Source organism: Camellia sinensis, chromosome 5, assembly GCF_055761805.1.
Source record: "Camellia sinensis isolate YWXY chromosome 5, ASM5576180v1, whole genome shotgun sequence".
In the NCBI taxonomy this organism is placed as follows: Eukaryota; Viridiplantae; Streptophyta; class Magnoliopsida; order Ericales; family Theaceae; genus Camellia; species Camellia sinensis.
In genome coordinates, this window is record NC_138965.1 from 154653625 (window position 1) to 154679817 (window position 26193).

General features: G+C 34.6%; 1 protein-coding gene across 2 annotated transcripts; it reads right to left on the reverse strand.

The window, feature by feature from the left end:
* Positions 1–1481: 1481 nt before the first annotated feature.
* On the reverse strand, positions 1482–24402 carry DCL4 (dicer-like 4). 2 transcript variants are annotated; one of them, XR_014330371.1, is made up of 25 exons: positions 24008–24402; positions 22951–23128; positions 22726–22836; positions 22283–22423; positions 22063–22135; positions 21577–21617; positions 21191–21334; positions 20978–21106; positions 17676–17811; positions 17320–17416; positions 16293–16485; positions 15365–15525; positions 15066–15272; positions 14205–14467; positions 13837–14111; positions 12312–12736; positions 10241–10335; positions 9255–9460; positions 8365–8574; positions 7521–7982; positions 6813–7085; positions 5532–5858; positions 2738–3087; positions 2549–2663; positions 1482–1767 (listed from the first exon to the last, which is right to left on the reverse strand). XR_014330371.1 is itself a non-coding variant. In XM_028253638.2 (25 exons), the coding sequence occupies exons 1-25, from the start codon at positions 24142–24144 to the stop codon at positions 1617–1619; spliced, it is 4875 nt and encodes a 1624-aa protein (XP_028109439.2). In that variant the 5' UTR covers positions 24145–24402; the 3' UTR covers positions 1482–1616. The 2 variants fall into 2 exon arrangements, 1 of the variants encoding a protein (XP_028109439.2); XM_028253638.2 differs by having other exon boundaries at positions 2738–3062.
* Between the last annotated feature and the right edge of the window lie 1791 nt (positions 24403–26193).

Here is a 26193-nt window from a genome sequence, read left to right on the forward strand (position 1 = left end):
ATTAGCTCAACAAGTGTGGCAGATGAGTCCTCTCAGTGTGGGTATACAATCTGGTGGTTGCTCTGATTTTTGCCAATGGTTTGGGAAAGTGGAAAGATTAGTTGATGAAGCTGGTTTGGGTTGGGTCTATTTGTAGCATTTTGTTGGGGTTTGTGGTCAGCACGCAACCAGGCAATCTTTAGCAACGGGTAGGTGGTGAGCGGCCAATGCGATATTTCATCATCGAGCTAGATGGAAGGCCCCAGCAGAAGGTAATTTATAAGCTCAATTTTGATGGGCCAGTGTTTGGGGAGCAAAGGGCATTTGGGGTTGTTCTTGATTGTTCGTGATCATAAGGGAGCAGTGATTGCATCTTTATCTGAAAAGGTTCAAAGTTGGGTGGAGGCGGATTGTGCCGAGGCCTATGCAATGCGGCTGCAAGGGCAGTGGAGTTTGCTTTGAGTTGGGTCTTCGGGAGGTTCATTTTGAAGGGGATTCATTGACTACTGTGAGGGCTCTTAATAAGAATGATTTTCGACTTTCGCAGTCTGGTCATATTCTACAAGGCACCTCTCATAGTTGGGCTTTGGCATTGCTTCTCTCATGTTCCTAGGGTGGCCAATTCGGTTGCGTATGTATTGGCTGGGATGGCTGGGCGTCTTTCAGGCATGATGGTGTGGATTGAGGATGTTCCGGCTGAGCTGGTTTCTTTGGTCAGTTCGGAGGTAGTGTGGCCCGTTTTGAGTATTTTTATTAAAAAAATGTCTAACTATAAGGCAATATAATAAAAAACTTATTTATGTATAACATTATTCATTTGTTAGATATGTATATCACAACTTTAAGGGATGGGTCAATTAAGCTTTTCATTCGCCAACTTTCATGAAAATTTCACTTTAATCCTTCAAATTAAAATTCTTTAATTTGCATAGGACATGTGTGATTTTTCTGGTGACACAACACGATGACAAGTGTCATCAAAATCAATCTCGTGGTTGGTTTAAAGTCAAGAGAATCAATATACAAAAGTAAAAAATAAAAATAAAATAAAAAGTGAAAAAGGTGGGGGTGAGAGATTGCAAGATTGCCTCTCAATCCAATTAAAATAAAATAAAAAAGGTGGCAATGAACTGATTGTGTTGTAATTAATTTTTGGTTTGTTTGAATGCCTTTGATGAACTCAACTCTTTACTGCTATGGCATAATCTCAGGAAACAAATAAAAAAAAAATGCCCTTGTATTTGAGAGATCATCTTACTGAGATACATGGGGTAGGAGACCATGGCAAACAACCACCTTGTTTCTTCCAATCATCTGTCAAACAACCGAGGAGTCTCAAATCATCTGCCCAGATGTTTTTTGCAAATCGACTTGAACGATTTCTACATATATTCATATCTCATCACACACTTCAGTTATATACACGATAATGGGCGATCGATCACCCATGCCTTCCCTTCGGGGCATCAGCCACATAAGTAGCAGTTTTTACAGTTATCATATCCATAGAAAGTTAGTCTTTTGCTATTTAAGAGTTAAGCCAATGGTTACCTGCTTGTAAATAACTATGCGTACATATGGATGGGCAAATGGTTCTTTCACTCTAACTCAAGAAAGGTTAGAAATTAACCTCTGTTTTACTCATGCACATATCCAGCATTCTTTAGGTACCAAATTGCCCCTTTGGCTGCATGCTCTGCTGCGTCTTTCTTTCTGGAATGAGGTGCTCCAAAAGCTGTAAGCACATCCGAGGCTTCTTCAATTTTCACAGACACCTTGAAAGTGAATCTGCAAAACAGATTCAGGTTCAACATGAAGGGCAAAACAGAGAATTAGTGATGGAACATCATTGGTGATTTCATGAAGAAATAATGTTACAAAAATTTAGACATTCGTTGGAGCAACTTGGCTAAAATCACTCAGAGTATTTGAAAGCACCCAAAAAACAAAAAAAAAAGACTTGTTCCTATTAGCTAACGTGATGCAAAGGCGATTACAGTGAAATTTCTAGATTGAGCTCTGGTTTTGTAATTGGGTTTTTAGCAACTTTTTTGTTGATTTTCTTTAGTGGATAAAACATAAAAATAAAAAAAGTCCACCAAAGACGAACGAAAAAAAAAAGTTGGGTTGCGAACTTTCTATTTTTTGACTTTCAACATATATTATATTAGATTCTTCTAGTGGAAGGGAAAAAACTAAAAAAAATTCCATTAAAGACCATTTAGAAAGCCTTTGCGAAACTGAACCTGAAGCCAAACATTTTTAAACACATGAAACGGAGTCTATGGAGAGAATTTCATGCAAATTCAGCACACTGTATTTCATTTTCAGCCACCAAAACTGCCTTTACACCGCCCTGAAATGTGGACCTAATTGTTTTCATGAGGACATTATTGTCAACCCTAATATAAGAATACTAAGAATGGTAATGTCAACCCTAAGTCGACATTATTGCTAAATTGTTTTCGAATGGCAAATAAGTCATGGTGAAGGTATTGCATATTTGAAGAGATTTAACTACAACAATTATTTCTTTAAAATTAGGAGTATTTCAAGACTTTGAACTTACTCTTTCAAGTGATGTGGTCCTGTCTCGTTGCAACATTCAAAAGATGGAGGTTTCCAACAGTTAGCCGCACAAATTTCATACAACCATGACCTTGCTGATTTCTTAGATGAGCCACCTAGAAATTACCCAACGGTCAAAGAATGCAACACAAACACCATAAAAGCACATAAATTTCTTTCCAAACAATACCTGTTGCCAGTGGGTCTGAATTGCAGCTATTGTTTTCGATGGTTGCAGTCGATTGTGGTTTCTGTGCCTCAAGCCGAGGTTGGGGTGGTCTTATAGGTCTGATACTGACTGGGAAAATCTTTTTAGGCTCTTCATCAAGGTGGTCCACTTTAACGTTATACTGACTTCTGGAAGATTCTTGCAACTTCAAGTTACCGAATGGAATAGCATCCGGAGCAGTAACATCAATTGGTGCTTCATCGTATCCAATTAACTTGGCTTCCATCTTGCGGCTTGACTTCAGAACTTCTTGCAATGATTTATACTTGGGTTTGTAACCTTCAGCCTGTACATCCAGAGTCAATGAGCATCTGAAAAAGTTCATATTCCATAAGTATTCCATAGTGTTGAATAGCTTGATATATATTGATGAGCCCATTTTCTATCAGCTTTAAGTTTTTGGGAGAATCAGTGACCTAACATGGTATTAGAGTTCAAGTTGGAGAAAGTCTTGGTTCAAGTCTTTTCGTTTGCATTTGAACCCTATTTGCATTCTACTTCTTTCTATTATGTCTCTTTGTGAGACGGGGTTGCACGTGAGAGAGAGTGTTGGATAAATTGATATATTGATGTAGGATGAGTAGGGATTACTTTCCTACATGCAGTGAGCCTGGGTTAAGTTTATTGCGACTTATAGGGCTGGATTTTGTGGGATTTTGTGGCTATAAAAGTATTTAAAAAATAGAAATTTAAGGGTTTGTAAAAAGGTAGGGTTTTGGGAATGCAAACACAAGTGTATAGGAACAGTTGGGTGGTTGTTCTAAGCATGGTGAACAGTGACGTGAACAGTAACTTGTTGGATAGAAGAAGAAGAAGAAAAAAGAGAGAGAGAAAGAGAAGTGTTTTACCCTCACAAGGGATAGGCCAATCACACAAACACAATCTCAAATTTTCATAATATTAACTCTCCTCGAATCATTAAAATTACACAAATATTTATAGGCCAATAACTATTCTAATTCTACCAAGACTATAACTCAAATTTAGAAACTAAAAATATTTAGCAACTACTAATATTCTAGACCAACTATGACTTCCAATTCTACTTCAATCATAATAGGAAACTTTAATGACTTCTTATTTTACCTCAATATCAAAATAGTAAACTTGAACTTTTGACCACTAAGATTATTTTAGACATAATAAAACTCATATATAATAATCCATTTAGTAATTTGACCCAAAATAAAACTCACGGGTGACCCCTACAAACCATGTCCAACAATTATTAGAATTACCATTATACCCTTAATTACCAAAACCTACTATAATGACATGAAGACTCAAAATTATTCCAAATCTTTAATTCTTGATGCCCTAATGTGTTTCATGTAAAATTCCAGATTTGCTCTTTTTCTTCTTTCCACGATCTTCATCATATATATTGTTAGCCCCATTTCCTAGCCGCACAAGTTTTTGAGATAATTGGACGCATTTCCTAACTTAAGCTTTTGTGATAATTAGTGATGTAACACTTAGTAGCAGGAATCGTTCAATTTGCTCATGATTCTTCCTCAAAAGCGCGATTTTGCGCTTCTGACTCAGATTTGTAGAAGAATCGCGAGTTTGATGCTAGAGAAACGCGAATCTGGTCGCGGATCTATCTTCTTCTCTTCCTCTCGATCTGTTTGTCCCTCTTCTCTCGATCTCATGACTCGTCTTCTCTAGATCGATCGATCGATCTCGTCTCCTCTCTCCATCGATCGATCTCGTCTCCTCTCTCGATCTACTTTTCTTCTCTCTCGATCGCCTCCTCCTCTTCTCTCTCTCTCCTCTCTCGCCTCTGTTTGAGTCTCTCTTCTCTCTTTCTTTTGTTTTTTTTTTTTATTCTGCTGAGTCTCTCTTCTCTCTTTCTTGATTATAATATAAATATTAAATGTATTTATAATTATTCTAATATATTTTCTATTTATTTATTTTACCTTTATAAATATAAACAAATGTAATGGGTTATATATATATATATATTAAGTTAATGTTAATTTTTATATCCACAAAATAAACAGATTTTCATTCTAAGTAAAATCTAACAACACAAAATAAAATATAATTTATAACAAGTTATGATAGTTATAATATATTTCAAATATTAATTGGAGAAAAAAAAATTATATCTCACAATATATTTATATATATTATTTAAAAATATATATATAAATTAAAAATATTATCAATAAAAATAATATATAAGATAAAAAATAAAAATATATATTTAAATAAAACATAAATGTTGTTTTATTAAATAAAATATAATAAATTTTATTCAAAGATAATGACTAGTGTTCTAAACAATATCACTTCACTACTTTTATTTGTTATTCATTTTTAAAAATATTTTTTATGTTATATTTAATTAATTAAATATTACATAAAAATAAAAATTTTCTAACATATATATGTTAATTAAATTATTATTTTTTTAAATGTTTATATAGATAAATTAAAAATATTTCAATAAAAATAATATATAAGCGCTCCCAAATTACGACTCCTTTACATGGCCACGCTTTCCCGCTCCCGCTCCCGCTTCGTGCAACTAAGATCTAACATATTACCAGAGCTCAAGGGTGGGAGAGGGCTTGGGTTCAAATCATTTGAACCACAAACAGATAGGGTAGCACGTGCAGGAGAGAGTGCCAAATAACTTGATATACATTGTTGGACCCGTTTCCTAACAACCATTCCAACTTCAAACATGAATGTGATTAGAAGGACCACGTTTGTACACAGCAGTTAAGTATAAAATAATTTTTACCTTCAATTTTTCACACACTTGCTGTGCAGCCATTCTTCTAGCAGCTTTTCTATTGAGGTTGGTAGCACAAGCAGCTGCACAAACTTTTTTACCTTCCACTTTCACTTCAACTAAAAATAATCCATCCTTTTTCAATGTTGGGAACTCCAAGTCCCAATTTTGAAACTGGCAAAGTTCCTGAAGCTCCCTTATAGGATTAAGCTGCAACTTGGAAAAGCTCATGACTGGATCCATAAAAGAGAGCATTATCTTCCAAACACGGTTCAAGTCAAAGCCTGTGTCAAGAAGAATGGCGCCAACACAAGACTCTACCAGATCACCTAAAGCCTGAATCAACCAAGTGAAATTGTTCAGAATCCCATGGATTTAGTATATAATGAAATATTTCATGACTTCCCAAAATCAAACCAATCAAAACTATGCATTCTTTCCCACAGACCATAACAAATTGATGAGAGTATAAAGATCTTGTCACAACACAATCACCTTCCACAACTGGAAATATAAGTAAAGAAATTATTCTCAATCCCAACAACTAAGAACTTAGTCTGCAACGACTGGAAGAATTTGATTTTTCCTTCAAAACACATTTTTAGGTTTTGATATTATAAGATACACAATATTTGTTTCCAATATTTACCCTTCTCAAAACTATTGATTAGTGGGGACCAACACCACAAAATGTAGTCTTCGGTCAAAAGTTTTAGCTTGAATATTCTACAATTTCAATTTGCAATGACTCCAAATTTAATACCAGTCCCCTTCCTCAATTTTACTTTCTATTAATTAGGATAAACTACGGCCATAGCAAAAATCAATGAGCTAAAATTTTACAAAAAAAAAAGTCATGATTTCATTCACAAGAAATTTTGAAAGTTGAGCATTTGTTCAAGCTAGTGAGCATAAATCTTACTATATTTCAATATTGTATTTCATCAAATATATCTACTAAGGTACATGCTTCACTAGTGAGTATATTTTACTTGCTACAAGGATGCCATCTACGATGGACATCCACGCCAACTGTGAATTCGTGTTCTTGATCTCAATTTTCTATATACATGCATCCTGTTTTAAAGTTTTGCCCATTTTTAATGATATTTCCCAATTCTGAAAATTTACATATATATTTTTTAGATTGACTTTGGTATTGATATTGGATTTGGACATGTATATTGGCAACAGAAACTTAAATTGTCTTCAACAGTTAAAATTCACATGTTTAACATCTTAATAAAGCACAACGTTAAATAGACAAGGGTAAAGGTTTACAGTGACTACCTTTGGACAACTTGGCCTTTCAACAATACCATTCTCTGAAGCAGTTGTTCTAATGAAGTCGACGTATTTGTTCATAGACGCACAAAGGCTACTTGAATCACAGATTATAAATTTATGGAAGGAGCGATGCACGGCAATGTCAGCGAAGGAGTTATTGTTTACTGAGAAAGATCTCAAATCTGTTAACTGACCAGGCTTGAGTTTTGGATAAACCGAATACAGATATGATGTGATTAAATAATCCAGTAAAGCGTCTCCGAGAAACTCCAGTCTCTGGTCAAAAGCATCAAAGTGTTACAACATTTGTATTTGACCTAGAATCTATGTTACATGGACTAGGTGTGGGTGTGTATCTAGAGGTTAAACCCATCAAATCTCAAATTTAAGGGTATTCCGACTCTACAAAAAGAGCCATATTTTTGTATTTTTAATCTAACATGTGAGATAAAATAGTGTTATATGCAACATATAGTGTCAAAAAGACGTTTTCCTCGTTCTATAGCAATTATACAACAATATATACATATAATTATAGTGTTAAATACAAATATATAAGAAGTGTCTGATGGAAAGCATTGGACACATCCCACACCCTCGTACAAGTGTCCGGTGTTCGAAATGAGTATTTGATTTATTTTGAAGAGTCCATGTAACGTAGCCTAGAATACAAGCTCAAGTTCAGGGGCAGAGAGAAAACTAAGTGCATACCTGATAGCAACCTCCCAGATGATTGTTGTACGAAGGATGAACAAAAGCTTGTATGAGCAAACCTTTATGGAGGAATTGATATCCTAACAAATTTTCGAGGGCCGTAATATCGATTTGAGCAGAAAGTGGCTTGAAGATTGTGCTTGCCGAGCATATGTTACTAACTTGTGAAGCCTCAAAGTCCACTTGTATGCCAATCCATTTGAGAAATGCACTAGCTGCCTTGAAGCCACTGTCAACTATGAATGCTCCAACTAGAGCTTCAACCACATCGGCAATAGTTTTCTTATGCAACCAATGATGGTTTCTATTGCATCTAATTTCATCTTTTCCACCATTTATTGAACTACTTTCTTGAGGAGAATGTACAGAAGTCTCTGTTTCCTTACTACATATTACTAAACAAGGGCGGCCCAGGGCAAAAAATTGGCCAGGATCAAATGATTGATCACGAATGTATGCCTGAAAACGGAAACAATATTAAACAATTATAATGATAAATTTTTTGAAAAGCAATGTTGCATTTGAAAACAATGCAAAACAATTATACAAAAGGAGATCCTATATAAAGGCCTAGATTTTTCCATTTTCATGTAATTACCTTGGATTCATGCAGGACACTATAACCATATCTGCAACTACATCCATACAGATCAGTGTTTAAATTTTTAAAAATAAACTGTTTAGAGATGCCTTAAATCACATTCAAACAGATGGTCAATTTTTCTCTGACCTGAACCAACCCAACCGGGTAAAAATGTAATTTACACAACTTTAAACTATCATTACTGCTATGTTATTATTTGGCAAGTTCAGATTATAACCAGAAATTACACCAGTTTACCTGTAATTTGCTCACTGTTGCTAGCCTGAATAAATTGGAATTATTGACGATGTTAGAACGCTTTCTTGTTAGCTGTCCTTCATCAAGGGCATCATACAATAGAAAGAGGTGCCTGCCTACTGCAAATTTAAGGAAAGCATCACCGAGCACTTCAAGCCTTTCAAGTGAAAATCGTTCATTGCATTTCTCTGTTGTCAGTGCTTCGAGTACCTAATACATAGTTAACTTTTTCAGCACAAGAAGTTGATTGTCATAAACTGATGGTAACAGAAAAAATTTGAAGGAATCGAGTGTGTAGAACAAGTGGCATAGTGTTAGTCTATGAAGCATGAAAAGATACAGGATACAGGATATGGGATACGGATACACAGATATGACAAAAAATAATGAAAAACCATTTTTTAGGAATTAGATATTAGTTTAAGAATTAATAGTTTGTTTACTTTCTATTTTTAGAGGATACATTAATTTGATAAATTTTGAAAAAGTAGAGTACCACTTTAATCTCACAATTTTCTTTTTCAGAAATAAATAAGAAAATACTGAAAAACTAATCTTGTTATTATTCTAACAAATATACTCTAATACTATGCAAAAAAAAAAAAAAAAATTACAATTTCAATTTCAATTTCATAATAATTTGGACACGTGATCCAGAGTGTGTGAATGGTATCCGATACTTCTCAAAATTAATATCAAGTATTGGTTATGTTTAGGACGTATTATATATGTATCCGTAAGTATCTGCAGAGTATCAGTATGATACAGGTATGGCACAGACACGACTCCCTTTTAGAAGTATTCATTGCTTCATGTAGGTGTTAGTCATAACCACAAAAAAAATAAAAATAAATCATTCAAACTTAATACAAGGAGCAGAAAAGTCTTACACGATAAGCAGTGACTTCAGTACCCTCGGGGAATGAAGCAGACAATCTGTCCCTCAGTTCAATTGCCACAAGCAAGCTTTCTAAACGATGAATAATTGATGGTAGCAAAGACAGAGAACTTCCAATTTCTTTAGAAAAGCCAACTATCTTCAGTTGACAAATCTCAGGAGGTAATTCAATAAAGTGCTCCTCTTTTTCACGTGATTCTGCATTTACAGATTTATAAGCAAATAAGTGCAACAATTTAGAGGGTAACTTCTTTTTTAATAGAAAAAGAAAAATGCATATCCACAAGCATAATAGGAGAACAAATGCATGTGAATAGACTTGAACCTAAATAATGTTAGACAACCACAGCAAGGAAGAGAAATGGATTATGCCTCCTAACAAAGTGGAGCGATGCTCAAGCATCTAACCCATTCTAGGAACAAACTCCAAAGTGAAACCCCAAAAATTGTGAAGTAAAAATCTATAAATTCATTAGTCTCAATCCTTGCATTTCTCTTAATTTTGGTTCAACCTTAAAGTCACACTCCCAAGTCTAGAGAAAGCCTAATCAGCCCTAGAACCCTTGGAGTTGAGATTTAAAATAACTAATAGGCACTAATGAATTCCTTCAATTAGTATGAAAATATTATATACTCCCTACCTCTTCCCAACATTTCCTAGATAAATTCTATGCTTTAAGTACTTTCCACTAACCAAGGAACCCCTTACTTTTTAGGATCCAAACAACTATAATGAGCATCAATCTTCACTTCACAACTTGGGTTAGCAAGTGAGATAAATCCAACTTCAGTGAATATACAATTTATCATGTACATTAGTACTTCTCATTAAGCATAGTAGTAAAGTGAACGCCAACTGAAATTGTCAATAAATTCTTCATTAGCCAAAAGAATAACTGTGTGATAGCCAAATCAAAGATAACCCAAGTCCCGATAGTAATAATGAAATGAAGATACAAATAAAGTAACTATGAGTACCTGAATTCCCTCCTTTCCTCAGTAAATTGTCCAAACAAAAAAGCTGTTTTGCTTTTAAAAGAGGTTGGTCAGGGTATGAAAGATGAACGCCAAACCTGATTTATGAAATAAGAAAGAGAAAATGACCATCAACAACAGTGCAATAAAATATTACAGGATTAAATCAATAAATTACATAATGTTACACAAATAGGACACATTATTAGAGCCGCAACATAAAACAGTAAAATTGGGCAGATTATAATTAAGTCATTTTGCATTTATTATAATTAAGTAGTTTGCACTTTAAACTCTTGCAATCAAATATATAATTGTGTAAATGATTATCATAAAAAGGAAACCTGTAGTACGCACAGAACTTAAGGGAAACGCCACAAGCTAAAATTTCCAGTTATTTCAATTTGTGTATGTGCAAGTTTTATTAACCCTAAAAACATTGAGCCACTTTGAGTAGACTAACCTATCTTATATTATTTTTCAATTAGTTTATGTTTGGATTGAGTTACTAAAAATTTATGAGCATTAGATAAAATAAATAGGTTGAAATTAAAATCTAGTTAATTGCAATGTCATGAAAATAAATCAACTTGAGACATCTGCAAATGGCCCGGCCCAGCAAAAAAACCTTATCAGGTTCACATTATCTGGTAATTGCTTAACAACCTTATCAATTCAATTCTGACCCAATCTCATACTCAGGTAACCATTTTTGCACCCAGTTAATGAAATTCTTTTCTGGATCCAATCATCCAACAAAGGATAAAGGTAAAAAAGAATCTCACGGCAACAATCTTCTTGTGCATTAGCTTTCCTTACCTTTTCTACACCATCAATGGGACCTTCCAGAGAGCGCGTGATTTTTTTAGTTTGATTGGCTAACTAGGAATTAATATGGATTGATGCTTTATTATGGTATTAGATGGATTTGCTGCTTTACCCTTTTTTTATGCCACTTAGAGATCTCTGTATATAGTATACATATATATAGAGAGAGAGAGAGCGGCAGTGATATGGGCATGTTGCAGTGCTGGAGAAGGTGGGAAGTGGTTGCAGTCTGCAATTTGTACGCAAAGGTGATGGGCATGACAGGGAAGTGGGTGGGGTGCAGTCGCGGTGGAGAAGGGGTGTGGAGTGGTTGCAAGCTGGGGTTGTAGGGAATGGTAGGGAACGGCGAGGGTGGGGACAGGCAGCTGTGGGTGGGAGGTGGCAGCGGTGAGGTTGGTGGAGGAGATGCTGTTGGTAGAGGGAAGAAGACAGAAGGTAGAAGACAGTAGAAGAAGGGGGATAAATTGACAGAATTAGCCCCTCCGTTAGTGTCTTTAAATGGCAATGGATAGATGGTTAGGATTGTGCCTCTTTTAAAAATGTAGGGTTTAACATGCAAAAAAATAGCACAAATCAGGTTTGTTACCAGGGCCAAACCTTGGTTTTTTTTGGTAATTTCCTCAATCTTTTTAGTTTCCAACAAACTTTCTCAAAACAAAAACAAACCTCAGCTGCAAGTTCAATTAAATGAGCTATATAAAAATTTAGTAATCAGCCATAGTACAAGTATATTTAATAAGAAAGAACTACGAGTGTAAGCTAAAACCATAAATATATACCGCAAAGTGTAATACGAATGCAACGTTAAAACATAAAAAAAATAACAAGTAAAACGCCGGAGAGCCATCAACTTGATATCAAATCCCTCAAGTCAAAAAGGGTGTATCCAAAGAACAAGTATGAGCTCATCTTTGGAGAGACAAAGTCAAGATAAAACCAGTAGCTTCCAACATATCAATTTTGAATTAGGAATGATAAAGACATAAAGTTGGAAACCTGCATAGGGGGTTATATAGATCACTTGAGCTTACTTCTGAAAGCTAACTTCTCAAACTAGATGGAACTTGAGTTAATATACACTGTAGTCATAACTATACTAGAGTGAATTCTTACTATTTGTGGAAATTTAAAGTTGTTAATGTATACTGTTTCTAAGAAGAAAGACAACAATACATGCACAGAGATGATCACAAAGACATACAGAAACATTGACAAATTAAAGGAAGCACAAAATTAAGTTACTTACATTTTATTGTAGTGCTCTATATGACTCATTGAACCTTTAAATTCGCTGTATCCATTCCTCGCTCGAACAACATCAGAAATAAAGAAAAATATATCCTTACATGGAGCATATACCAAACTATTTATGACATCATCTATGTGATGGGGCCCATTAGCAAGTTCCAAGTGATCGTTCAAATGAGGGAGGACACTGTCTCCAGCATCCTCCGGATTCCTGAAGATTGGCGATGATAAACATCTTCTGATAAGCTTCCAGTCTACAGTCATTTTGTTCCCATAGAGAATGACAGGAAGCAACAGGTAGAAAGTAGATGAGCCCAAATTACTAAAACCATTTTTCCCTAAAGAAACAAATTCAGGAATGAACTCTGATCGGTCAAGGATGACCTTGAGGAACATTTCTTGAAATTTTTGTACCTGCAGAATCTGCACAAGTACAAAAATATATATAATAATCAAATAAAATAAAAGACAATGAAGTTGTATAATTATTTTTGGTAATCTATATGCACAACACAAAAAATCTCAGTACATGCCACTTGTGTGGTTCTCTGATATAAATTTCCAAACAAAAGTCAAAGTTGGGACATAAACTTCCAAACGAACTGTTCCAATATACAACTGGTTAAATAGTTTACATCCGAATATTTGACTTTTGTTCAGAAGTTTATATCCCAACATAAGAAATGTGTACTGAGATTTTTAGTAGTGTGCGAATAGCATTTCCCATTTGTTTTTATTTTATTTTACAGGTCTTGGTAATGACAGCCCTAAGAGCTGTCAACAAGAAGCACATAATGCCAAAATATTTATAATCCTAATATACATTTCACCTATCCCAAAACACTTTTACATATTTTTTTATATTTTCTACACATTTTTCAATACTAAAAAAAGCGTTTTTAGCATTTTTCTTATTTTATTTTATTAGATACACTAAATCAAACCAAACTAAGCGTTATGTCTGAATTAGGTGGGGTCGGCCACATCAATCTTTTTCATCATTTTGCTCTATCAAGGCCATTGTTGTCAAATTGCAAATCATTTTGCCAAAATAGTGAATCATGAATTGTATTGAATTATAAATTTTAAGATTCATTTTATTTAGCATAATATATAATTTTGTACATGTATAACATATAAAAGTACAATGTTTAAAATGAAATAAATATCAATATAACTACATTATACATATATCAATATAATTAATTGATTTTTTTTCCTCTTTTTTAATTTTTTGCCCGGGGGGGGGGGGGTGAAATTTCGTGTATCATGCAAACAAATCTAAATCGCAATGAATCGTAGCGAATTGCAACTTAATTGATGATTCACTCGATTTAAGACAACACGAATCAAATCATTTTGGTTGAAACTCATATCGAATTGTATGAATTGAATTGTGAATTGCATTGTGAATTGCAAGATTCTAACAACCATGATTAAATGCTATATTTTACTAGATACATTTAACAAATTTTATTTGGAAAAAAAAAAGTAAAGTAAAGAAAAGAAAAGGAGTCATCTACCTCATCTTTATCAAATTTTGATACTCCTGATGGGATAAGCTCTGTCATCACTGATCTGCCACGAGCCAAACAGAGATCAAGTTTCATTCTATCAGCCTCTCCTGGGAGGGGTGTTTTCACAAAAATACCAAAGTTTTTATAACTCCTATCTGCTGGCTGAGGACTGAACTTTATAAAATAAGAGTTAAGACAAACAGGATTCTCCAGATCTGTCCATGGTTCTTTAAGTGCTGCAGGAACAAGCATCTCATGTAGTTCTCTTCTTGAAGGTTCATCTGCGAATAAACAGAATTATAATTATCAAAACTCATGACTTAAAGAAGAAAAGAGGCATCGAAATTTTAGTATCTTGTTGGTGGTTCCCTAACCATCACAGCTGTCTGAATCGGAAAATTCTTGCTCCAATTCCTCATTTCCATCATCATGATCCGGCAAGAGATAGTCAGTCAAGGCACCCAATTCATGCAATTCTTTGCACACTTTCAAACAGGCATCTTTCTTAGCTGCTTCTGTTGACGATTGTGGTGAACTGACAATTTGATGAATTGGAGCATTGGAAGGTAGAATTATGTGGCACACAGTTCCTTCTACATCATCAAAGTAGAAGAACTCCGGCTTGGGGTTGAAATATCTGCAAAACATAAACCATGTCAACGGCAAAGAAAGAAAAAAAAAAATTGGAACCATAGAACTGGCAAACTTCACTTTACCCTCTTATGATTTACTGCATGTGTGGTTTTCCTTCCTGTCATTTGAAAATAACCCCTATGGTTTGTGGACTAAAGTGTACCATGAAACATTCCGTCTAAGTTAACAGCAAGTGTGAAACATGTGCCTAGACATAGATGGTTATGTGTTCATATCCAAATGTTAGGTGGCAAACTGCACATTAAGTAAAGCACAAGGGAGTAAAGTAAATTTTGAGTCCCAAAAAAATGACAAATGCCCGTGATTTACACAATGAAGTTACTTATGTATCAGGGTATTTCAATCTTTTTGCTTAAGCTGTTAACGGTATAGACGGAACACTTTAGTCCATAAAATACATGAATTATTTGCTTATTTCCAAATGTCACGGGCTAAAAACCAGAGTGTAAACCACAAGGAGGTAATTTTATGTCCATTTCCCCTTCAACAAAATTGGCCCAACATTTTTTATACACCTCAGTAAGAATTCACTATTACAGAGCTCAAGAGCATAAGAATGAGAACAAGGAAAAAGATCATACTCATCATGTGGAAGTTTAGAACAGTAATGGTGGAGTAATGAGACACTAGATCCAGAACTGATGGTGGCACCAGTTGAAGTTACTTTATAGGTTCTTTCCTCAAATTCAACAATTGTCACACTAGATTTTCTGGACGCTATTTCTTCGTTCATTTTGTCTTCGTCCTTTTTAAAGTTCAAAATTAAGTTACGCTCCCTCTCATTGCCTCTGCATTGTTGTGAAAGATGAAAAGTCTATCCTTGAGAAAGAAACCAAATTAATGGAGTCAAATAAGGTAAATATGTGCTATAAGAAAGCACCTGTCCACCAAAAATGCATATTCAGATTGTGGCATGCGTGCACGACCTCTAGACTGTATAAAACTAGCAACAGTTTCTGGAAGATCAAACCGTATGACAAGGCAACATGTTTGAATATCAAGTCCTTCCTCACCCACCTTAGTCGCAACTAATAAATTCAGCTGCCAAATCACGATTGTGAAATTCAGTCACTAGAAATAATCTGTATAAAGCCAATTACATAGAGAGGTACCACAATGTTGTTCTTATTGAACCAACATCGCATCAGAAGTATTTTATTTCAAAATTTTATCCGTTTTGATTCCTCCTAAAATATACAAAACCAATTTCAGCCTCAAAGGGACTCTTACACAAGCATCTAACAAAGGTGTAAAAAGAGAACACTAATGATAAAAATTGTTTCATTAGGATAATTGGGAGAAAGAAAGACAAAAAATATTTTCCTTTTTCACCAACAGATATACTAAACCTTTAAACTAATGCAGCTTAAAGTCATCAAATAATATGAATGAAACAGGTACTTGGAAATATGCACTAACAAAAACCATGTCTCGTTCAGTTATTGCCATACTTCTACTTGCAATTTTGAAGGAAGTTCCTGTGTGGTTCGGTAATTTTATGTCCATTTCTTCCTTTCAACAAATATAAGAAGCATCAAAGAGAAAGGTGATTGCAGACAATCATGTTTTTTGATGTAGACAATGTGAATAAAGTATGTCAAGATCTCTTCATGAACAATCTAGAATTTACCAAAAGAAAACTGGATCACAAAAAATCCATTGACTGTAGAAAATCACTTGAAAAAAGAAAAAAGAAAAAGGAAGTAAAAAGATGAAGAAGAAGATGATGATTTCAAAAGATTCGTGGCATTAAAAAAAAAAAACAAACAAACAAACAAACAAACACCCTAAAACATATTAAGCATTACCTCGCCAGACCGGAACTTTTCAAGAATGGTGTTCATAATTTTTCGAGACATACTCTTCAGTCCAGAGTGGACTCCTACAAGGAAATCACACTTCCAAGATGATAGGAACTTGAGGTTCTGAAGTATGTATGACAAGGCTCTCGCAATTACAATCCTATTCACAAAAACTATACATTTCATATTTGGTTGTAACCTGGAGAGAGAGAGAGAGATTTTTAGGTCCACTCAAACAGATTAATAATAGAGATTGCATAAAAAATTATTAGAAAAAAACCTGTACACGTCACCTTCATAAAATGAGAAAGTTCCATTAGATTTAAAAAATGGTAAAATGAGCAGGACAGCAAAAATGAGAATATTATAGGATTAGCAGGACATGTACAACCAGAGAAAACAGAGAATAATAATAAATGGTATCGAAAAACAAACATTCAGCTTGAGCATTTTATCTAGACATCTTGCAAATGCCAAAATTGCAGTTGATCATTGTGTTTAGACTTATAGCAAATGAAAATATCTGAGCTTGCTTTGACGTTCAAAAGAACAGCCACCAATGTGTGGCTACCTATATGAAGTAGACTCGTAGTGATGCAGGAGCAAACAAAGTGCAATGCAAGTTTAGGCAAGGAAAATAATCGATACATTCCAGCAGCTTTTTATTTTCTATGTTTTTATTACTTATCAGGATTTTGATCTTTTTTAAATACGGCCACGTTTGGTACAATGGAATCAACATAATAAAATGCAGGTTGGAATGGCACTGATCTAGAGTAGAGAGAAAGAAGTAAATGATGTTCAATGAGTGGGTTTGTCATCGAAATGAAATAAAGCAGTGATATGTGTATATATAAATAAATTCACATATCTTAAGAGACCAATAATAATTTATCAATAGTACATAAAAAGACAAGTAACTTGCTAAATCATAGCATGAGTAGCCACAGGATACAATCATGCAGTAAAAGCAGTGTCTATTTGTAGCAGTTCTCACAATTTAATTGAAGGTGTCAGTAAATAAATAACCAACCTAAAATTCGAAAGAATTCCAACAAGTCGTAAAAGCTTTTTTGAGAGAAGCGGCTCCTTTAAAACCTCCACACCAGATAAATCAGCTTCATTGCCATCTACAGGAATAGCGGAAGCAGGATTTATATCACTGGTTGTAACGAAAAGAAATTTCTTTTTCATAGTTGATTGTGCTACAAACTTTTCATGGAACATTTAAAAAAAAAAAATTAAAACTAACTCATTAATTGGTGATCACACAATCTTGAAGCACACAAACCATTTATATTCAATATGCATCAATCATACGCATGCAAACAACTAATAACAAGAAGAGCATAGGGCTTTCATGAGAAAGTTTTTAAAACATAATAATACCTTTCACGCAATCACAAGCAAAGAGCGAAGCAGCCTGAGTAAAATATCTGTTACATAAAGAGTCATCACCAGCATTTCCTGCCTCTATCATTTCATTTCGTTCAGAGTGACCACTCTTCAAATGGATGCGACAAGCCTTCAACAAAAGCAAAAAGGGTAAGCTAAAATATTCCAGCAACCTCCCTCAAAAAATTTTGGTAATATCCTCGAAATATAAGAATTGGATGCATTGTGGCAAGCAACTATGATTCAAAATTCAAAATACCTAGACGTATAGAAGATTTAGGGAAGAAGCATTGTTTCTAAAACAACCTTTAACTAACTAAAAGAAGACCTTCAACATATCAATGTATATGTATGTATGTATAGAGAGAATGCAGCTCTACCAAACATGAAATAGGAAAAATGGGAAAACGTACTGAACAACAATATATAAGACTCGAGCTGATATATGCAATAAGGGGAAAACATAAAGCTAATAACAAATACCAAAGAAATTTTGTCCTTGAAGAAAAAATAAAGCTCTATGTTTCGAATGCCCACTTATAAGAACAATGGGATAAACTCTATTTTATTTTTGCATTAGAACATAATGGAAAGCAACCATCCGTTTTCAGTTTCTGCGAGTGTTTTGAAAGGCATTGTTGATGAGCACATGAGCTGAGGTGTGATGAAAAACGCCATGCTGTGCCAAACATTAAACAAGCCTCCTACATTTTATTTTCCTAGGCTACACCATAGGAATAACAGGTGCATTTATTGTGCCCAAGTGGGTGACACTTACAACTCAAAGGAGCAAAGCTTTGCTACCTTTTGTCTTTATCAGTTCACTAAGCAATAAAGACTCAAGGATAAGATCCAAGGTCTCGAGTTCGAGTCACCCAAGGGGCCACTAAAGATTTACTCGTTCATTAACTTTAGGACCCTGGGATTAGTCGAGGTGTATGCAAGCTGGCCCAAACACTTAGTTATCAATAAATAAATAAATAAATAAATAAAAAATAATTTTTTGTTGTTACCTTAGTCAATAGTCATTTACTTTTTTACCTTTTTATATTTTTTTGCTTTTGTTTCCGAAGTACCTTTCTTCTGTTTCCAGCATTCCCCCCCAATTATGAGGTAGTTTTGCTCTTCTTTTTTTCTTTTCTTTTTTTTTTTATAATTAATTTATGAGCAACACAAAAATTTACTAATAAAAGTTACAATGGGAGACAAGAAGTCCTCCAAAGAAACAAAAGAAAAGGAGATAATCAAGAATACAACTCACAAATAACTATCCAATACCTAATACTTAAGAAGAAAGGAGTCCCCTTACAAGGTACTGTCACTGAAGCCTAAAAGGAAGACAACTAATCAACTTTATACCATAAACCTTCAGGATCTCTAAGGGATTTTCAAAATGAGTTTGTGTGACCAGTGATGATGGGCAGAGTTGGAGTTGCAGGTAGAGGCCACTAGTATTTGGTTAGAGGTGGAAGTGGCTATTACTGATATTAGTTTAAAGTGTTTAAATACATAAATTGGGAAGAAGGAAGGGAATTATTATCATAGAAATACAATTAAAATGGCAAAATTACAATTTTTGTGAACGGTAGTTAACCAACTCTAACAGGGAAGGTCGGTGTAATTTCAGAACCACAAGGGAGGCTTCTATAATTTTCAGAAACTTTAGGGCATGCTCCCCGGATAAAACAGTCCCACGTTTGATTCACATTTTATCTCAGGCCATATACTGAATAATTGTCTGAGATGGGGGGTGGGACAACATATCCAAGAGATTTCCTTGTAAAATGACAAAATTACCCTCCTAGGGATAACTTATCCAGCCTTATCCTAGCCACAAACCAAATATAGCCTTCAGTGAGGTCTGTATAACTATCCCACATTTTTTGATAGATGAAGTCCTGTAAATCGTTTGTTAGCTTGATTTTCATTGTTGAACCTGTTTCTAACCATAAGCTTTGAGATAATTGGTGATTTTACATGGTAACAAAGCTCAGGTTGGGGGTTGTGTTGGGTTCAAGTCTCTCCGTTTACTTCTGCCTCTCTCACTATGTCTGTTTGCATCTCTATGTGCAAATATGAAGTTGCACATGAGGGAGCGTGTTGGATAGTTTGATTTATGTTGTTGAACCAATTTCCTAACAGGTTAAGCTTTTGGGGCCAGTAGTCTTAATATTTTATCAATGTTTAATGTTCAGCTTTTTTTTTGCAACTACTACTCTTGTTTCTTACAAAGATGGTTGAATTGCTCTCATAAAGGTTTGATGAGTGTCTTACGTAGATTACAAAGAGTTAGGTTTACTAAAAGAGTATTTATTGCAAAACGTACCCTAATAAATACTCCATATCCCAACCACCAACCAGACATAGCCTTCAAGGAGGTTCATAAAATTATCCCCTTTTTTTGATAGATGAGTGCAATTATCCCTTTTTTTTTTTATATAGATGATGTACTGTAAATTGCTCGATAGATTGATATACATTGTTAGACCCATTTCCTAGTAACTTAAGCTTTGAGGATAATTGGTGATTTTACATGGTAACAGAGCTCAAGTTGGGGGGTGTGTTGGGTTCAAGCCTCTCTATTTGTATCTGTTTCTCTCTCCATGTATGTCTGTTCGCATCTCTACATGCAAAACAGAGTTGCATGTGAGCAAGGGTGTTGGATAGTTTGATATATGTTGTTGAACCAATTTCCTAACAAATTAAGCTTTTGATACTAGTTTACTATTTTATTCATGTTTACTGTTGTTCAACTTTTTTCACAACTACTACTCTTGTTTCTTATGAAGATGGTTGAATTGCTCTTAAAAAAGTTTGACAAAGTGTCTTGGGTAGATTACAAAGAGTTAATTTTATTTAAAGATTATTTGTTATGAAACTTATCTTAATAAATACTCCTCCCAAATGGTAACACAATCAATGCATAAAAAATGCAACCATAATTTTTTTTTCTCAGCCATGTGAAATAAAGTTGGTGACATTATCAATTTTCATCATGTTTAGTACTTCTGGCCATTCAATTACTATTTTACTCATGTTTAATGTCATTTAACTTCTTTTACAACTAACACTCTTGTTTCTTATGAAGTAGGTTGACAAGTGTTTCAGGCAAATTAGAACAAGTTAATTTTATTTAAAGGCTTATTATTGTGCAACGAATCCTAATAAAACACTGTATTTGAACCCTGTGATCTTCACCCAAACAACTCTCAAGCACTGATAATAAAATATAAAAATAAAAAATAAATCTAAACGAATCATGTTATTAAAAGAGTCAGTGGAATACATTGAATTACCTGAAATGCTCCCCAAAGGCCAAGATTTTCAAGACAAAATATCAAATTATTGTGCTCTCTCTGGAGCATCTTCTTGATGCTCTTAAGACTGCCATGATCATCAGTCTTCCCACTCAGTGTTGACACACACTGCTCATTATGCAGATAGCAAGAAAGTGAAAGTCTGTTCAAACAACATGAAGTTTACAAGCAAACAATGTCACCACAACAAACCTGGCGTTTTATCTCCTCAAGTTTGCTGTAATAAATCATATGAGGGCAAGATGAGCCGATTACAGAAGGACCATAATAATATATATTAACAATAGGAGATGACACAAATTGTTCCAACTCCTCCTTGTCCTCAACAGAATAAACCTACAAAATGAAGGGAAAACCAAGTACATCAACTTTAGAGATTAAAAAAGGACACCTAGATCTTTATATCAACATCTCAAATTCTGGGTGAAACCAAGCCATGCTAAAGCTTGATTAGTAACTGAAATAACTTTTCATTCAAAATATCTCCAAAAAATAAAAATTTTAAATTAAAGTAAAATAAAAACAAATTTTGTTGACCCAGAGTTTGCTCCAAACTCTTTGAAGCCTCCGCAACCCACCTTAGCATGAAGTAAGGTTTCAAGAGTATTGATGGAAGCACCTGAAATGGTAAAAAAACAACAACATGAAGTCTAGAAAATCAAGGAGAAGAACATACGTTACTAGTTACTTCGACATTAGTTTATGAACATAATGGAAAGAATGGTTTGAGAAACAAGTGGTTAATTTAAAAGGATACAAAGCACAAACCATGTCATTGAAATACATACTTAAGCATAGCTTTCTGAGTGATTAAACACAATAACACATCTGAATATCATTTGGGAAGAACTATCTATTCACAGTTGATTTTGTTCAGCGTTTTCAGCATCAAACACCTTGTATATATTGAAATCCACTTAAGTTTTCTGTTACATTACATACTAAGCTTCTAAGTACAGACATCGCAGACCTGATATATGGATATATTTGATCCTGTTTAGAATTCTATAACTGTGAAAATGTTTTTAGACGTGGGTATGCACACAAACACACACATACATTACCTTTCCCTAACTTTGGAGATGCAGTCATGCCAAATATACGGGGAACTTTTGTGACGTCATTTTTGTAGAAGACCTACAATATTGCCAGCATAATATGTATGTCAAACAAAGCCAATCAAGAGAAAGTGAGCATAAAGAAGTGCGTACAAAGAAGTAATAACAGCAAGAGAAACAAAATAAAAAAAAACAAAAGAAGAAACTACTTCGAGTAGCTTATTACTTTCATGATTTCTGCATAAGGATGATTGCTGTCAAGTTGTGCATAATGGCACTCATCAAATATCAGAAGAGCAATTGATTCAATCCTGATGAAGCAGTGACTTAAATTACGCAATAGTATCTGAGGGGTCATAACAAAAACCTGCACAGTAAGTATAAGAATGAATTAGCACATAAATACATAGTTTTTTGGTAACTATAGTTTTTTCTTTCTTCGTGTTGTTCCCCGTAAGGCTTTAAAGAAAACAAGGAAATGGGAGTTGTTCCCTGTAAGGCTTAAAAGAAAACAAGAAAATTTTAGCAAACATTTTAACTTCATATAGGAACTCATCACAAGATATCCAGCTTATTAAATCATGGCATGTCAGTAATATAACAAAAAATACTTTAGAGGTATCTTTTGCACAACTTTTAGGAGGTAACATACAGTCAAATATAACAAACCTCGTAGTTTTCCAGTTCCTTTTCCCAATCATGATGGTACTTCAAACGCTTAGAACTTCCACAATACATCCCAACTTTAAAACCAGTGGAGTCTTGTATAACCTTTGCTTGCTGCAAAAACCATAGGCAGTTGTCTAGCCCTTGAAATCAAAATTTTGAACTAACTAAATATAGATAAAAATAAATAAAAAAAACACAAAAACTAATTTGCCACTCAAGAATTACCTGTTGAACCAGTGCCACTGTTGGAGCAAGAAACACACAAATGTTCTTCTGGGGTTTCTTTATCAAGTGACGCATCTCGTACATAAGCAGCACAGCAATGTGAGTCTTTCCGCATCCTGTTTCCAGATACACAATAATGTTCTCCTCCAAAGCTTTCTGGCAAAGATCGATTTGATACCTGAGATAAAAAATTTAAAAAAAAAAATCAAAAGAAACGTAGTAACATTTGTTCTTTGCTCACAACTATTAGATCGATCATCTTGTGAGACCTATAAAAAAGACAATGATCACTCAAACATTATACAATTACTTGACTCAGTTCCAGTTTAGATTTTGGCATCTTAAGGTTGTTTTTGGATCATCAAATTAGGTAGGGATTTGGAAAGAACAATGAGAAGGCAAGGAAAATGTGAATAAAATATAAGTTAAATTTTTTATCCACTTCCCTCGCCTTTTCCTCTCCCTTTCCGAATTGCTATCCAAATATATGATCCAAACACGGGCTAAGAGACACGAGAGGCCCAAAAACTAACACCATTTACCTACCAATAAAAACAACAATAAAATAAGTTTAATTAGTGCTACTGATTGACATTGCTCCAATTTTACTGTTATTGAGAAGATAAAAATCAAAGGGAACACAGAATATTAAAATGTTTTTCTTTTGAGTGTTCTGTTTTTCCTTACTATATGTTTTCTTTTCCTTGTTCTCAATTTTCTCAGCAACCAACAAGAGGATAAAATTTAAAACACAATAAAAAAGCAAAAGAAAGAATCAGAGAAAACCCACAAACGAAAAGCAAATGAAAGACATCCAAACCCGGTGTTGTCATTTCATGATATAACTCAAAATTCTACTTTCCTTTTATTTTTCAGGGTAAATTCAATGATCTCAGAGAACCAAAAAAAAGACCCAGAAACTGTCAATGTGAGACTCGAGCTTCTATTTTCTTTTGTTTTTCCTACATTTTCTCAGCATCCAAGCAGACAAAAGCAAAACCCACAAAACAAAATGTAATTGCATGAACCCAAAAACAAAAAAAAAAGAATCCCATACCTTCTGGCTATTTTTCTTGGGTCTTTCTCCGTGTTCTGATCATCCCCACTCGATTCTTCACCAGAACCCACCGAGAGAGTCGAAAACTGCTCGGAAATCGACAATGCTATAGAGGCTCCACCGTCGCCGCCCTCCATGGCGGCGATCACGGTGGTGTTGATCGCGACTTGACCTTTGATTGACTGTCTAGTGTGAAATCAGACGAGCACGAACCCAACACAACACAACACGGAGAGAGAGAGAGAGAGAGCGAGTGAGTTTATGTCAGAAAGAAGTGGGTACTGTTTGTTGTTAAGAAGGCAAAAGTAGAGAGAGAATCAAACGAGGAGAGAGTGCATACAGGCTTTGCGTAAGAAGTGGGTTTATTAAGAATCAAAATCTATCCTAACATATACGTCACAGGCCTGTTCGTTGTTGAGCTTATTGGTAACTCTCGAGTTGTTTGAGTTTTTTTTTTTTTTTATTTATTTTAATTCTAAAAATTTACATTATGTTTGAAAATTTATGTGTGAAAAGAAAAGAAATGACTATTTAAGTAATAAGAGAAAAGAAATGAAATGGAATGATTGTAATTTTTCTCATTCTTGTTTAGTTATGTTTCATTAAGAGAAAAGAAAAGAAATTATTTTATATTATACTACCAAAATAACCTTTTTATATTTTCAATCATTTTATTTCTTTTATTTTTATAGGAACAAAATTAGTATTATGAAAATAATGGTTTCTTTTCTCTCCCAGTCTCTCCACTTTTGGAAAGATTAAAAATGAGGCTTATAAGAGAAATGAGTTTCTCTCTATTTTTCTCAATTTCTTCCCATTTCTCTCTACTTAAGTTATCCAAACAAATAAGAGAAATACATATCATTTCATTTCTTTTCTTTTCTCTCCAAATCACTCAATCCAAACATAGCGTTAAGGATCCGGCTTTAGTCCAGTCTAAAATCAGAATAGATAGTACTGTTCGGTCTATGGGGGTTTATCATAGGTCTCGTTTTGATAATACGAACTGTTCAATGTGTTAAAATCGTTGAGTACTATATGCCTATAAAAATCACGTTGATTGGATATCGATAGTTATGTGATCAAAACAGTTTTTTGTCGATCATTAATTTATTTACCATCCATTTGTTTTATACAAAATCGATTTGATCATATTACTATCAATATCCAATCAAAGTGATTTTTTACATGCATATAGTACTTGACGAGTTTTACATATCGAACGGTTCGGATTATCAAAATAAGATCCATGATGGGTTTCCACAAACTCAACAGCACCATTTAATCCGATCTTAGACTGGACCAAAGCCGAACCTAAAAATTAAAGTGTTTGTTTAAGTAAATCATTTTCAAACTATTTAAATTAATGGACTTTTTAAAAACATAAGTATAAAATGAAATTGCATTGTTGAGAATAGGGAGCTTTTTTGATAAATCTACTTTCTAAGAGCTTTATTCCATCCAACCCATATTCTTTTTTACTATTCCATTAGGTCATATTTGAGATAAGATGACCAAAATACCTTTTTCATCTACTTATGTTCCATTTAGTTCACATTATTTTCTTATGTTTCAATAAGTCCTATGGGTGACATAATTACCAAAATACCCATAATGTGAATGTTCATATCGTCAATGTGTAGAGGCCCGACCCATGTCGATCCTCGTGGGTGCCCGGAAAAATTCGAGTCAGGCCGGGGTGGGCCCGACCCGTTGACAATGTGAATATTCACATTGACATGTTAACATTCACATTAATAGGAGTGTAAAATTGGCCCGCGTCCTGTGGTGGTGCGAAACCCGCCCGCGACCCATGGACGGCCCGGGCGCAAGCCCAGTCCGGCCCGTTGACAATGTGAATATTCACATTGACATGTTAACATTCACATTGATAAGAGTACAAAATTGGCCCGCGGCCCATAGGCGGCCAAAAGCCCTCCCACGGCCCGGGGCGGACCCGACCCGGGCCGTTGACAATGTAAATATTTAAATTGACATGTTAACATTCACATTGATAGGAATGTAAAATTAGTCCGCGTCTCGTGACTGCCCGAAACCCGCCTACGGCTCGTGGGCGACCCGGGGTGGGCCCGACCCGGCCTATTGACAATGTGAATATTCACATTGACATGTTAACATTCACATTGATAGGAGTATAAAATTGGCCAGCGGCCCAGGGCGGGCTC